The following is a 16,569-nucleotide window of genomic DNA, read 5'->3' as shown; positions in this document are numbered from 1 at the left end:
CGGTGTTCATGCGTCGGCATCAGTATCGATATCGAATGCAAACACAACACAATGTGTGTTGGAACTCCAAACTCACTTTGAAACGTAGGCTACCCTCGGATGCCAACTTTTTTGTTTATTGAGATATTGAAATTTTCAGGATAGATTCTTAGCTAAAGCATTAGTAGAAATACAAAATTTCATGCAGTTATGTTCTCTGGTTCTCAAGTTACAGCAGTATGTCAGAATGGTGCACATTGTTTTCTGATTCCAGGCCTGGCAAATTTTCAAAAGGTGCTGTAACTGTGAAATTCACTATGATGATTCCCAGATGAATACCTCAGGGCAAGACAGAGCCCTTTTTTTTTTTAAATTTTCTTGCTGAAAAATTTTAGCAGACCACCTTAGTATTGGTGATTAGGATTTTATCGATCAAATTTTGATTAAATATCACAAATCACAGACACAACATTAAAAAAAGCTGGCTTGTCTTGCCCTCAGACATATATTCAGATACACAATAAAAAAAGCCTTCTGGAAATCTGATGAGCGGTTCCAAAGATATGGCTGGAATAAGCAGCCTCACCAGCCAAAAAAGGCATCTTGAGAAAATGAGGTTTGAAAGTTTTGAGCACATATATTGGTCTAAAATGAGCTTGCAGCGTAACTGGAAATTTTTCGCCTTCACTTATAGCGGTGGCAGCTTCAGGATCACGCTCCATTGCTTGAAATTTCTGCTCCGTCACTGGCATAGCGCCAAGTCCTCGCTGCACAGCAGCGCGCTTTTTATCCGCCGCCTCTTTCTCATCACAAGTCAGGTAACGTGTTTGCAAGTGCACAGTGGACGACGCAATCACACTGTACGAGGCAGATGAAAGAGTGTGATGTGGAAGCCGCTGTTATCTAGGGCACTTTACCGCCGTCGATGAGCACGAGACACCAGGTGCACTCGTCACAACAAATTCTCGCGCCGGTGGAGCAGGAGTCAGGGTTGCTAGAAGCGTCGACGAAACCACTCTCTCGCGTAGATGAAGCAGAAGCTGCCCCACAGGAACCGTCTTTGCGATCATCATCAGCGCGTGGGTGAGCGAGCGGCAAGCTTCGCCATGCGGACGAGCTTCATAGAACGCTTCCTTGCACTAAACGCATGTAGTGTCTTGAGTTTCATCGGGCGCATTGTGACCGACCGCACAACAATCGGCAGGCTAAACGCAACAACGGTCTCTTAAAGACTGTAGAAACTTGGAAAATATGCGAATGGCTGCAAAGATAGACGATAGCGAGTGGAACACACAAAGGTCGCCGGCGATGAAGGAGCTGAAGCAGACGACGGCCGGACGCATTATGCAGGACACCACTACGTCATCACGTGCAGCAGCCAATGGGAGTTGCAGGCTTCCCCCGCGTCTTCAAGGAGCACGCGCTTCTCCCAATCTCAGCTTCGCGTCTCGGCCGCGGGAAACTTGAAAGCTCTTGCGAGCCCTCCAATTGTGAGTGATTTACGTCTCTCCCGCGCTGCTGCCGCCGCCACAGGTGGCGGGGGAAAAAAGCGCAAGAATGCACAAACAAAACAACACCAAAATGCGGCGCTCGGTAGAGCGGTGGAGAAATGGCGTTTGCGCCAAGTAGGGGTATTTTGAGCGCTCGCTCGCCGCTTGAGGGCTGCCGCGGCTCCTTATAAACTTTATTTGAAATAGTTTCGCGATGAATGAGATGCTGATATTTACAGAAATGGTAGTTTATAAGACATGCTGTCCGAATATGTGGTTTTCCAAAAATCAACTTTTTCGCGATTTTTCGGTTTTCAAAGGCCGCGTCACCCCTTAAACCAGCAATCCACAATACAGTCAAACCTGCATATGTTGAATCTGAAGGGGATCACAAAAAAGCTTAATATACAGTAAAACTCTGTTAATTCGACCCTCGTTAATTCGGACTCGTCCTCTTTTCCTGGCCGGCGTATGCATTATTCAATGCAATCAAACTTTCCTTAATTCGGACTTATTTGGCCACACATCGGTTAATTCGGACAACTTTCGGAGCTCGAGGAGCGCCGCAAATGTGCAACACAAAAGAGCAGGAATGGTGCTAGCGTCCAACCGAAACGAAGCGGCGGAGTCCGCATCCCCATAGTCATCAGCTGAAATCGTACGTGAATGACAGCAGCGCCGGAACGCTTCGTGCCTATTTGTGTCTTTAAAACCTGTACTTTTGCGTTTACCGCCGCGCATAACACCGCGTTGGCCGCGGGCTTTCATAATTGCGTAGTCGTCATCCATGATCACGTTGATAGCGGTTGCGGTTTCCTCCGCAATGGTTGCGATGAACAGTAGTTTCGTTTTTACTCGGTACGTGCGTCGGCCGCAAGCCTAAATAACTGCGTAGTCGCCATCGAGGATAGCATTGATAGCGAAGCGACCGCGGCTTCGTCCGCAGTTGCTACAGCGAATGGTAGTTTCGTTCATACTCTGGGCATGCGTCGGGCATGTGCCTTCAGCACGCCAATGTCACCGTTCATAATCGCGTCGATAGCGGCCATGGCTTTCTCCGCAGCAGTTGTGGCAAACAGTTGTTTCGTTTTGACTCGGTGCAAAGCTGTCGAGGTTGAAGAACACCGGCTACATCGCGATAGTACAAAGCGTGTCGCAAATGAAGGCGCGTGCCGCGGCCATGCTACGAAGGAAGTCGCGAGTCCTTGATCGCCGCTGCGAGAGCCAATGAGTCATGAGATGATGACAATTGTAGCTTCCGCTCTGCTTTTGTTCAAAATAGCCACAGGAGTTGCTCACTCATTCCCTAAATAAAAGCGCGCTGACGTAGTAGGCATCTGCTTATTGTTTTCTGGATACTCTCAATAATTCGACATTTGGTTAATTCGGATATATATATTTTTTGGTCTCGTGAAATCCGAATTAACGAGGTTTTACTGTTTAGGTAATTCAATATATAACCCCTTCAGCGGCGGTGGCTACGTTTGTGTACGCAAATTTGAATCGCCCGCCGGTGCAAGTGAAAGCCTCCGTGGGGAATTTGGATGCCTTCCACAGTTTTCGTAGACGAATCGCACGTGAACGCCATCTCGCTTTGGATGGCGTAGCTCAAGCATAAACAGTCATTCAAGATGGACGCCTCCGGGTTCTACGGATCAGCACGTGAGTACCCCCTACAAGTCTCTTAATTTTGTCATCATACGGTTTTAATAGCAAATAATGTTTATTGTAAGTTGCTCATTTAAGCTTCTGACGTTTGCTGGTAATATTTAATTTAGCTTAGCTGGGGTGAGTCTCGTGTTAAGAAGAGAAATATATAAGCGTACACAAACGTGCGCAACGCACCTCAATGTCGCAATCCTAATAAAGATACGGAGGTTGCTTACGCAACTTATGCGTGTTGTACTGATTCGTAGCGCGTGTTCTGCGTCTTGTAGGTCTCGAAGATCACTCCCGCTCAAGAAGAAGAGTAGCGACGTCATCAGCTGAGCAATTTTTACTAAAAATTGCCAATGGAAATGTGTCGGATGGTGACTTCTCGGACGATGAGCTGGATGAGACTGTAGAAATAACAGTAAGTGTTCGTTTCTCGAAAATTCTGCATTTCTTGAAAATTTGCAGCAATACCACTCATTGTCTCATTCTGGTTTGTTTGTTTTTGTAATCTGCCCTAACACAGCCTCAAGAGAGAGAACGACCGGCAACAGGTACTGCCGGCGAGGACAACGAGGACGAAAAGCCCGCGCCACTCCAGCCACCTCAACCTAAACACAGAAAGAAAGCAGAAGTGAAGTGGATTGACAAGGGTTTTACACCTACAAGCACTGATTGCACATTCAGTCACCAAGAAGCAACTGCTTCGCTAGAGCCTCTTCAGTACTTTCTGAAGTATTTTACAGAAGAAATGTTATGTTAGCTAGCCCAATTCACTAACATTTGTGCTTTGCAACAAGAGGGAGTTGAGCTGCAGGCCACAGCCGATGAAATGAAGGTGTTCTTCGGAATAATGATGCGAATGGCAGTCCTGAAGTACCCAAGAATACGGATGTATTGGCAAGAGGATACAAAGGTTCACACAATTGCTGACACGATGTCATGCAAGCGGTTTTTCAAACTCAGCGCCATGCTCCATGTGATGGACGTTTACAGTCCAAGGGACGCTACACCTGACAAATTTTAGAAAGCAAGACTTGGCTCAACGAACCACAGATGCACTTCAAGGTCCCGAGTTTGCTGCTGCAAGTGTGAAGTCTTTCTTTGCTTGTGGGCTGCAAACGACTGCTTTTACGAATTTCATACCAAAATCTGAAATCATGTGTCGTAGATCTCAACTGCTTCCAAAAAATGTTTTATTTGCGCCAGCAAATTACCCGAAACACGCAGTTTCTAACCGTAATGCCTTACTCCTAGACAAAAGCTGAAAGGTTGCCATTGAGGCGCGATGGATGCACAATTGTGCACGCAACAAAAGTTTTTTGTGTAAACTGTGTAAACAAAAAACAATTGTAGGAAACTTTTTTTCTTTTCTAGGTGTTTAATAAAGTTCCTTTTGAAAATAATTAGAATTTTCTTGGCAGTTTTTCTTAATTCGCGCCTGAAGGGGATATAATAAAAATTTTATCCAGAAATTTTCAAGGGGATTTTATAGCTGTTCCATATACACTAAGATTCGTTATATGTGGGTTCGATATATCCGAGTTCGACTGTATTTGCGTGTCACGTCGCATTATACCGGCTCCACGTGGTAGGTCAGTTAGGAGTTTTTATGGCTGCAACTGTGAAAGCCGACGGCATGTTCTATGAACAGCAGCCAGCCACGAGAACGCAGCAGCGTTTGAGTGATGCCATGAGCCAGCAGTTCGACCTCGAGTACTTATACAGGGTGTGAGAATTCACTCATACAGCTTCGCTGTCCTTTATGTATCGTTTGTCAGATTGGTATACATCTGTGAAGAATTTTTTTTTCTTTTTTGGTACAAAGGAATTACAATTAATGCATTGGTAAAATGGACTGAAATGGCTTGCTCCTCCTTTGTAAGGGCTGCACCTAATCAATAGCAAAAGTGTTGCGCTTACACGAGTATATACGATAGTGTAACATTAAGATGACATGAACTGTAGTTCCTTGCAAGGAACACCTAATTAGAATATCAGCACCGATTACTACTCAGATTAAGAAAAAATGTTGTGATGGAATAGCTCGGCACGTATGTCTGTGTGCAGTCAGGCGGTAATGAACGTCAGAGACGCACGAACGGATGTAAACGAACATTTATCTAACATGACTGAATTACGACAAGCACTAAACACAGAATACAGAGCAAAGGTCCCTAAAACAAACACGTCTACACGAAGTCCTAAGCGCAGCGTTCAAGGAAAGAGCAAGTACGTCTCACAGGTTCAATCCTGATGATGTCGTTGATCGGCGGTAGGTCGTCTGAGCAGTTGCGACGATTTCCGTTGGAGATGAACCAAGGCACGATGACGCTCGTGGGAGGCGAGCTAAGGCAGGATGACAGCACTGGTCATCAGATGAGGCAGGTGACAGCCCACGGCTGCATTACCGTGGCCAGAGCACTTGAACGGGTGTCGGGCGGGTGGCTTCCACCGCCACTTCACGTGCCACCTCGAGCAAGAGGCTGCCTCAAAGCAAGGGCCTCGGTTAGGCCTCGATCAGAGGCCTCGATTAGGCCTCGCCCCAGCTGCTCCAACAGGCGGCTACGAGCAGGCAACAGCCAGGCCTGCTCCAAACGGCGTCGCACCAGGCACCACTCCGCATCTGCACCGACAGGCAGGCGCGTTGTCATCAGGGCCGCCTCAGGTACTGTGGCATGAGCTACCAGAACAGCGAACTGGTCCTGCGTCTTCCAAGTCACGAGCCCCCTCTGCCTGTTCGGCACCTGCCTCTCTTCTTCCTTTTTCTCTTGTTTCCTTCTTTTTTTTTTTTTTTTGAACTCTGCCAAGAGCGCAAGCTGTCCCTGGCTCGCCTTCTTCTGTTTCTTCATTCACGTCTCGAGAGTTGTCAAACAGTCCACGCACATACACAACACTGATAAGGTCACTGCACTACAAATGTGTTTACACTGATTGTTTACATAATACATCACATCAGCCACCGAATGTCTTAAATATGTGGAGACTTCTTGAAGTTTAAGATTGAATGCTAAAATGATGTTCCCTTTGAGAATGGACACTACGGTAGAGCCTCATTGATACTATCCCATTTTGTACAATCTCCCAGGGATAAAGTTTGCAATCGGGAACAGAAAAAATGGCCCAATACAGTCGACGACCGATAATTCGGACTTCACGGGGAACGTCAATAAGTCCGAACTATCGAATGTCCGAAAAAAACTAATGTGGCCAAAAAAGATAATTTTATTTACGTTTTAATGCCCCGTGCAAGGAAGAAGTGGTCGATTCATTGCTGTACACACTTCCGTTTACGTGCAACCAAGTACACCTATATTTCTGCCAGTTTTCTGTTGTCGCTGTACGTTGATGCAAGGACTGCAAAGGCTCAAGTCAGATCCACACGCCGCTGTTTGATGGTGGGAGAACTTTTTTGTACCTCCTGAACAAACCGTGAATAGCCAGCTTTACTGTGACGTTTTGAGGGGCTTAAGGGGGGGACATGGGTTATTTCGCTATTTCTTGAGATAACTTTGGTTTTTCTTGATCAAATCTGATAAAACTGCACATGCTCATTCAGTTTTATTGCGGTAGCAATTATATGGACAGTCAAAGAGGATTTCTGCCGTCGCCGTGAGGTTCCGTATGACGTCAACGGCGATGCAATCACCGCCGGGCGCTGTATGTGCGAGTGAAAGGGTGCGAGGGACGCACGCTTTCACGGGGAGCGAACGCACGGCGGAGAACAAACGTGCATTCTGCGCCGTGCTCCCTGAAGGGCTGCAGAATTTCGCGTCTTTCCTCCTTTACAATCACCATACATATAGAGCAAACGCGACTTCTTTCGTCGCGCAAAAGGCTGTGGGGGGACGGGAGGAAGGGGAGGCGACGTTTAGCTGCGGCACCAAATGCGCATTTATATAAAAACGTTGCGAGGCGAGAAGGTGGTAAAGACTTCCGACGCTGCTCGACGAGTTTCCCGTTCTGATCTCGTCGAAAATCTCTGAGTCGCCCCCAGAGGCCCTGGCAACATTCACCAACGCCGCGCGCGTTCGGTGCGAACGCGGGCAAAACGGCGACGGCGTCGACAACAGTTCTGCGCGTTGCTGGTGCTGCTGCATGTCCAAGTTTATACAGCTGACAAAACTACTATCCTTACTCCGTATAGCTCTCTACTAAGTTGCTATCGCAATTGATGCTTCGCCTTTCGGGTGAACTGCGACATTTTTTTTGTGTTGATTTTAAATATCCAATTATATTTTGCATGTACATAGTAGTTGCCGAGATAATTAATAATCACTTTCTATTGTTTGCTGAAACAATTAAAATTGACCGTTAGAGCGAAACTTGTAAAAACATATAGTTGGATACTACAGTACATAACGAGAGCAACGCTGCAAGCGGATTTTAAATTGACAATAATTCGTCATTTTACAGCCCATTGAAGTTATATGTTCACAGTATAAATAAGAGCAAATGTAGATTTAAATAAAAACTTTTGGAGTTGAAAATTAAAAATCTGCTCTCAGCGTTGCCCTCCCAACACATTTAGCGTTGTGCTGCAAAAAAAAAAAATTATAGCTCTAACTGTCCTAGGTCCAAAGGTATTGATGCAGCAAACAAGCAAAGTGACCAAAAACCATGTTTTGAGTAAAATGAGAAAAAAAGAATGAAACTTTACTCAGTGCTATATAGTAAGAGCTATTTGCAAGTTTACATTCAGAATTGACTAGCAAGCCCCGTAGTAATCTGCTTGCAGCACTTCAAGCATAATGCTTGAAGCTTCATATAGCAAAATAAAAAAAAAATAAAAAGGTGTCATTTATTGATTACCGGTGCACCGCATTTCGCGCGTAGCGAGATTGTTCACGAGGAACGGCATGCACGTTTGGCCGCTGTTACTCCACACCGACGCGGCGTCTCTCCTTAAGGGTCTCCCTTTAAGGCGGTCTCCCACCGCTGTCCCGCTCGCCTTTGCCCAATGTGGCATTACAACCTGCACTTTACACAAGACAGCAGAGTAGTTATAGAATCGAGGCTTACGATAATGAAGCACGTCTCCAGCTAGCGCATCCGACCCAGCCACGGCGGCATCAGCGAGAAAATGCGATTTTCACTTAATAGCTGGCGTTGGAGCAGCCTTGCAGTTCTGCTTGAGTCTTCTTCACTGATCCAATTCGTTAGGCTGCAGTAATTGTGCTGGAATGCTGCATGAACACAGGCCGGTGCTAGAACCACTTTCATCTGCTAAGCGTATTTTGCAGGCTTCGGCGGCACTCGGTAGGCCGCCGAAGCCTCCCCTCGTGACTGCACTTTGGAAAGTTTAACACCCCTCGTTTATTTTTCTGTTTGCGGCTTCTATCAAACCAAATTTGACATCGTTTCGTGCCAAGTTTCGCACACCTGAGCGGCCTGAGCAGACGATGGCGAAAATCCGCCCACTGAGTGGCATGGCGTGCTTACGGTCACGTGTCGCAGTCGACGAATGGAATTGCGCATCGGGACAACTTTTTTGCGGGCTTTTTCTTCGTAGCCATTCAGCGCACAGAGTAGCGGTGGTGTGAAAACTAAATGAGAAGAGTGGCTTTTTCAAACATGACCAAGATGGCTGCGTTCGGAAACTTAAAAACGGCAACTGGGGGGCTCACCACGGAAAAAGGCCGTTTTTTTGCGCATTCATCAGTAAAATGCAGCTCGCCGACTTTGACCAAAATATTGGTCCAAGATGCGTGAAATTTACTGAAATAATGCATCAGACACTGTAGAATCCAAAAATGTTTTTAAAAAAGTGATTTTTCCGCGATTTTTCGGTCTCGAAGACCTGTGTCCCCTTTAAAGAGATCCAGTCAGAATCGCAGGCAGTCCTCAGCACACTGTCACCTGAAAAGTTCCACGAATGCATGGAATCGTGGCAGAAATGCTGGGATCGGTGTATACATGCTTAAGAGGAATACGTTGAAGGAGACAGTGCTGATTAGGCGTTATGGTGAACATTTTTTTTACGACTGGATTTCCGGAACTTTTGGGTAGCACCTCGTATACGAAGTAAGGATAGTAGTTTTATCGGCTGTATAAACTTGCACACATTCACTTACTAACTGAATTAACAAGCATGGTGTCAGCGTGCACTAGCAAACATGGATATATCACACTCAATGACCGCAGACAACCGCTGTCAAAAGGCATGAGCAAGCGTGGCACCAGCAGCGAGCAAAGGTTCGTGCGGTCTATAGCTTTAATGGTAACTGAGCGGAGAAAGCACAGCGCATCTAAACGTAGGAGCCATGTGTAGATCGCTTTCAAGATGCAGTGCGCGCGACTACCCGCAGCCGCGCAAAGTACAAGTACGCAGTTGCTGGCAAAGTAGAAGCCGCGCAATCTCCCTCCCGAGCTGCCTTCCTGCTTTCCTCCTTTCACTGGCGAGATTGAGTCACCAGTTCCCCTTGCGCCCGGTCGCAAGATACGCAGTTGGTGCCACAGGACAATGTCACCCCCCTCTCTTTCTCTCCCTCCCGCTCATCCCCGCACTGAAACTAGGAAACGAGGAACCAGGTGCATATTTTGTATATATGAGATTTTTTTCACTTTGTGCTGAACTAAAAATAGCAAATTATTACTTTCATTTGTGTTCCTTGAGGTGCTGCTTTGAAGTTTCACATAAGAATTCTCTGAAACTGTCAGCCATTATTACTGCTTTACATCCGTTCAAAACACCAGTGATCCGGCTATAATGTTATGTATTGCAATATATGTGGTGACTAGAGTAAAACCTCGTTATTTCAGTTGACTCTCGTTAATTCGGAAAATTAGGTAAGTCAGACTCATCCTCTGGTCCTGGCAGGCGTATGCATTATTTAATACAAACTCTCGTTAATTCGGACGTATTTGGGTGCACATCAGTTAATTCGGAGAACTTTTGGAGCTCGGCGATCACAGAGCACCGCAGAAGAGCAAAAATGGCGCCAGCGTACAACTGAAACGAAGCGGCGAGGTCTGCATTGCCATAGTCATCAACAGAAATTATACTTGAATGCGAGCAACCCTGGAACGCCTTGTGCCTATTTGTGCCTTTAAAGCCTTTATTCTTGCGTTTACCACTGCGCATAACATCGCGTTGGCCACGTTTCTTCATTACTGTGTAGTCACCATCCATGATTGTGACAATAGTGGCACCATGGTTTCGTCCACAGAGGTCGCAGCAAACGGAAGTTTCATTTTGACTCGATACACGCGTTGGCAGCATGCCTTCAAAACTGCGTAGTTGCCATCCATTGTTGCATCAATAGCGATTGCGGTTTCGTGCGCAGTTGTTGCACCAAACGGTAGTTTCGTTGTGACTTGGTGCATGTGTCGGACGCGTGCCTTCAGAACTGCAGGGTCACCGTCCATGATCGCGTCGATAATAGTCATGGTTTCTTCTACAGTGATTGTGGCAAAACGTTGTTTTGATTTGACTCTGTGCAACGCTGTCGAGGATGAAAAGCACCGGCTACATCATGATGTACGGATGAGCTCACTGGCGATAAAATAACTGGGTTGTGCGCACAGATAGAAAAGCCTGTATCAGATAAAGGCACTGCCGTGCTGCAAACGAAGTCACGACGCCTTCGCCACTACCAGACCCAATCAGTCACAAGATGATGAGAATAACAGCTTCCACGCTGCTTTTGTGCAGAATAGAAACAAGATTTGCTCATTCATTCAGTAAATAAAACAATGTTGACGTAGTTAGCATTTGTTTATTTTTTCTTGATATCCTCGATAATTTGACATTCGGTTAATTGGGACATTTTTTGCTGTCCTGTGAAATCCGAAATAATGAGGTTTTACTCTATTATCATTTGAAACAAAACGTTGGAACGTAAAAGCGCCGGAAATGAGCATATTTCTAGCGGCAACGAAATTGTTAAATCCAATTAATCAATCAATAACATGGAGCTCCTGAACAGTATCCTGCTTCCTTTAATGTGCCTGAGTGCTTTTTAACTGATTGATTGTGGGCGCGCCTGATGTTTGGTTGGCAGTTCAGTGGTGGTATAGCCGATGACATAGTGTGGTTAAACTTCTGGCACAGCAAGAAATAAGCAATCACGTTAGGGACAATGCTACTACATAATGTGCATACTAATCACTGTTTACACAAGATTCCTGAATACACTGCTTGATCAGCAGGGTGTTGCTCTAGACTGGTTACTCTTCCTGTAATAGTTGTATGTTGTGCCCACAGTAGTATTAAGTACTGGTTATTATCTTTTGTTCACATTAAAGGCATTTAAGATTGTAATTGTAGTTGTCTTTTTCAGAACTCTGAACATGCCTACATTGTTCATTTTCAGGAAATGTACGAGAGCTCAGAGGCAGCGTTAAGCAGGTCCCGCAAGGATGACTACGTCCGATCTTGTGCCCGGCTGACCGTTGTCCCGGGGGACAAGATCTCGGCGACAAGCTCCCATGACCAAGTGGTAAAGTCGATGCGCAGCTTGCACAAAGGTTCAGAGCCAGAGTTCGCCGAGGCTGCGGCCATCCCTGCGGTTCCTGCTGTGTCGGCCATTCCCAGCGAGGAGCCCGAGGTCAAGAACGGCTTGGCAGCCATTGCTGCCAACCCCCAAAGTGTCGAAGATCGAGACGACAGGAACTCTTCGAGCACCACCACAAATGGGGCCACTGCGCCTGACCTCCACATCACCAGCATGAGCTGCGGGCAGCCGCCAGACTTCAAGTTCAAGATGACCCTGCGAGACCGCGGCAACCTGCGCAAGCCCCTGCACCTGGTTCGACCTGCGCCACTCCCTGAAGACGTGGAGAAGGCCAAGCAGCCTGTGCAGAAGTTGCAGCTCGAGGACGGCACCACATGCTATGCGCTGATGCGCGAGGTGATGGTGCCCGTCATGCGCTACCTCGGTCCCCAGGACTTGTCGCAGTGCCAGCTGGTGTGCAAGGCGTGGAACCGATGGTGTGTGGAACCCGGCATGTGGCGCCGGGTGGATCTGTCACGGCGCCGCGTGACGGCACTGGCCCTTGCGGGCATCGTGAGAAGGCAGCCCTGCTGTCTGGACCTGGCCTGGACCAACGTCTCGGCGAAGCAGCTCAGCTGGCTGCTGCCGCGGCTGCCGCACCTGCGCGAGCTGGGGCTGAGTGGATGCTCGGCGGCCGCTGTGGTTGCTGCGCTGCGTTCCGGTGTCTGCCCCCGCCTTCGCTGCCTCGACCTCAGCTGGGTCGAGGGGCTCGGTGACCAGGCGGTGCGAGATTTGGTGGCGCCCGATGCTCGCTCCAAGCCCCGGCTTCTCGTTGAGGTCCGTCTCGCTGGCTGCGACATCTCAGATGTGGCAGTGCGCTTGCTGGGGCACCAGCTGCCAAACTTGAGTCGCTTGGACTTGTCTAACTGCCGTGGCGTCACGGACATGGGCATAGCAGTGCTTGGAGCTGCCAAGGCGTCGCGACTCACGGCGCTTGACGTTTCGCGGTGTGCCAACGTGTCGGACACGGGCCTCGAGGCGTTACGACGCTGTGTAGGGCTGCGCCACTTGGATCTCAGAGACTGCCCGCAAGTGACTGATGCATCCTGCCGCCGCTTTGTAGCACAAAGCCGCCTCCCTGTCGTCCTCAAGGAGAGCAAGCTCATACAAGTCGCCACTCCATAGGAAGCGGCTTCTCTTGCTCTCCCTTTTCGTCTTGTTTCATGATGTGTTAAGTCTCTGGTTATTTTCATTTCATACAGATCTCCCATTTGGGCTGCAGTGTTGAGACGGGCAGCGACACCACTTTCTAGCTAGCCATGTAAACCCAAGAACAGCAACATTCGTTTGTCAGTGCTTTTCTGGAAGTGGATTTGAATGTGCTTGCTTTGTGTGAAGGAAGCATAGTACACAGTGAACAGCTCGAAAATTGTTTTTAAACTACAGGCAGTGATTTTCAGCTCTTGGAGCAGCCTGTCAAACTCGGGCTGCCTTCTGCAGGCAAATTTTCAATTTTACCCTATAGCTGAAGCAGACCTTTAACACCTTAAGCACATTTTCCTTTTTTTTTAGAACAGTCATGGTTGTTGTTGCTGTGTTTGATTTTCTCATCACTTTGAGTGTAGTGGGAGGCTTTATTGCTTCCTACTGACAGAGTACCTCAAGTGCACCTTGGTTGCGGATTGATGCCGTCATTTAAGTCCTCCAGCATTAAGCCATTGTTATGCTTTCTTCAATTTTTTCTTAACATGTTAACTGTACCTTTGTTGTAATGCGCAATCTTTGTTTACTTGAGCATTTTGTATACTATAGTTTTAAGCGCTCTTTCTTCAAGTATGTATAGTAGCTTTCATGTTATGTACATTTAGTTTCATTTATATCGCTTTCTTGTTGGCAGTCAATTCTTTGCAGCTGAGGTTCATTTTACTGTGCTTTGGGCAATAGTGGCTGTTGCATTTCTTGAAGCAAAGCTGCTGTGAACTTGTTTGGTGCAGTAGTGCGTGGTAGCACATAGCCAAGAGATTGTGGCATTGTATTTTTTCTCGCTTGTATCATGTAATTTATTGAACCCTTCATATTCATTCTTGTCGCTGCGTGCAAAAGCTCATGGCAGTTCATCACAAAATCCTTGTGAAACCATCATTATTTGTATGCAAAGTTGCAAGTTGTAAATACTACTCGAAACTATTTGCAACTTCGGTGAGCACAAGATATCGAGCGGCTGTGTCATTTTTGTTGCATTATGCTCATAGTGTTCGTGTGTTGTACATAAGTGAAGCCAGTGTTGCTCATGGTATGTAATACGGTTGACTCAGTAAACCTTTGTAGGTAAATGTGTCTGTGTACTCCTAACATTGGAAGGCAAAGCCCCCTTCACTCAACACCCTAGGCTGAAAGTTGGTGCAGCAGAATAAGTAGTCCTTGTAACTTCGTTATAAGGAATTTCCATCCTACACAAAAATACCTTTATTATATGCAATATTCATTATAAGCATATATTTGTTACATGCTATATCTGCGAGAAATGTTATAAGTTTACTTCATTATATTTGTGTTTGTTACATTGAGGTTCTACTCCAAAGAACATCCTGGAAAGCTTGTATGGCATTATAGAAGCGCATTAACCTTGCATTAACAGCTCTAGCTAAGCTGATGCTAATGCAGCCATTCTTCCTAACTACCCTATCCCCCTCTCGAACTCTTGGCATTGGTTTAGCCAAGCAAGCAATCAACGAAAATTTTATAATTTGCCACAAGGTCACCTAGAAACTCCTACACTTGTGCCTTTGCCCCCAGTAGTTTATTTTCATCATCCCTCAGATGTAACTTTTAGCGTTTTATGAATTTTCGTTTTGCAAATAGGTGCAGACATCTCGGACTGTTATATCTTTGGCATTGACACTTGAATATTTACGTTTTCTGGCAATTTAGTCGCAGTAAAAGCGAATGTAAAACCATGAAGACAACCAGGATTTAACACTTTCACACAGACAACTCCTAAAGGGTCCCTGAAACGGTTCGGATAAATATGTAGACTTGTAGGGTACAGCTACAGTAAAACATGAGCACCACAATTTAAGCGAAGCATCACATTAAGAGAGCTACGGATGATTACAAGTTACCCCCCTCCCTAGCCATGCTTTTTCACCTTAATGCATTCGCCGAGTGATCGGGGCTAAGCTCCGCCTTTACTGGCTCTGCACCTGCCATGGTTGCTTAGTGGCTATAGTAGCCCAACACCATAGGCACTATCTATACTCCATAGCCAATCTAGACTCTAGGCATTGCGGGCCATACCAAAAAGCATGTTTGTAAGCTTCAAAATATCATCATCAGCCTATGTTTATGTCCACTGCAGGACGAAGGCCTCTCCCTGGCTTCTTGTGCTAGCTGGTTCTAACTTGCGCCTGCAAATTTCCTAACTTCATTCGCCCCACGTAGTTTTCTGCCGTCTTCAACTGCGCTTCCCTTCTCTTGGTGCCCATTCTGTAACTCTAATAGTCCACCCGTTATCCATTCTACGCATTGCATGGCCTGCCCAGCTCCATTTTCTTTTTCTTAATGTCAGAATATCGGCTATCCCCGTTTGCTCTCCGATCCACTCCACTCTTTTCCTGTCTCTTAACGTTAGTCCTAAGATTTTTCGTTCCATCGCTCTTTGTGCGGTCCTTAACTTGTTCTCAAGCTGTGTTAACCTCCAAGTTTCTGCCCCATATGTTAGCACCGGTAGAATGCAATCATTGTACACTTTTCTTTTCAACGACAGTGGTAAGCTCCCAGTCAAAATTTGGCAATGCCTGCCGTATGCACTCCAACCCAATTTTATTCTTCTGTAAATTTCCTTCTCATGATCAGGCTTGGGTAATTGACCTAGATAAACGTACTCCTTTACAGACTCTAGAGGCTGACTGGTGATCCTGCTTCAAAATATACCGAAATGCAATTGGAGCGAGGATTGTGAAAAATATCACTAATGGCGATATGGGGATGTTTATGATCTCTGAAGAGGCTGGCCCAAAGTAATACAGATATCAAAGTATACATGAAGCCATTATTCGTAAAGCTAAGCTGTTCTAGAGGCCCAAACGCACAGCACAGGTGGTGAATAAGGATTTTCGCTTTGCCTGAAGTCACTCCGGTGAAGTTCGGTACAGGTTAGAATACAAAAGGCTTAGGTGATTCCGGAAATGCACAAGTTGCAGAATAGTTGGCTAGCAGAGGTTACCCCTGATGTACGAAATTCAACTGTCGCGGCAAGCTAGCTGGAACCTCCGGGCGTGTCAATGTCATGTCAGTTTCCGGAGATCGTAGTCTATAAGGAAGCTAACCGTATGGTGCGTCTAGGACTTGATTTCTAGGTTCTGTGGTAGGATGCAATTCATACCTATAAACTATACGAAGGCGACTCGCAACATGCTGGGGCTTATTCAGCACTTAAGTGTACAGAAATGACCCCCCTATTGGTGGCGCCCGAGGCTAATAGCACACACAGAGCCTGTAGCAACTGCCAGTGGGGGAGGTGAACCCAGTGTGCCTTCGCAAGCTTTGCACCCTTCCTCATTGGCTTGGACACTGCGCTTATCGCCGGGATCAGCACTCAGCACGAAGGTTGATAAGAAAAGTGGAAAGTGTTATCTCAAATACGCTGGCCAGTCAAAATATAATTTACAAGTTCCTACTCCACAATAGCGTTTCTGATAGTCCTTGTGTTTCTATGGCACGTTAAACCCTGTTGTAGAACAAAACATTCTCTTGCATGGGGTCTGTTCGCCAGATTAGCCCCCAGATCTATGAGTGGCGCCCTCTCGCCTGTGACGTCAGTGGGGGGAACTCCACTGCCGCGCCGCACGTGCGCTGGATACGCGAAGGAAACTTGAAGCTGTTGGCCGTGTGCATTGCTCGAGTACTTTAAATATGAGTCGGGGCAGGTTCATGGCACAGTATGTATGGAATGTTCTAGGACACTATTCTCTGCGAAATTGAGTGGAGTCACAGTCCTCACCACGCATAGG

At 46.6% G+C, this 16,569-nt stretch overlaps 1 protein-coding gene across 2 annotated transcripts in view; it reads left to right on the top strand.

Moving 5' to 3' along the window:
- Positions 1 to 13,890, top strand: part of LOC119446592 (lysine-specific demethylase 2B) — a 54,047-nt gene extending 40,157 nt beyond the window's left edge. For both annotated transcript variants that reach the window (XM_037711063.2, XM_037711062.2), the window contains exon 18: positions 11,438 to 13,890. In XM_037711063.2, the coding sequence (XP_037566991.1) occupies positions 11,438 to 12,742 (1,305 nt within the window). In that variant the 3' untranslated portion in view covers positions 12,743 to 13,890. The remainder of the gene's footprint in view (positions 1 to 11,437) is intronic.
- The last annotated feature ends 2,679 nt before the right edge of the window (positions 13,891 to 16,569 follow it).

The sequence above is a fragment of the Dermacentor silvarum genome, chromosome 3 (genome assembly GCF_013339745.2).
Source record: "Dermacentor silvarum isolate Dsil-2018 chromosome 3, BIME_Dsil_1.4, whole genome shotgun sequence".
NCBI lineage: Eukaryota > Metazoa > Arthropoda > Arachnida > Ixodida > Ixodidae > Dermacentor > Dermacentor silvarum.
This window is presented reverse-complemented; position numbering and strand designations above follow the sequence as displayed.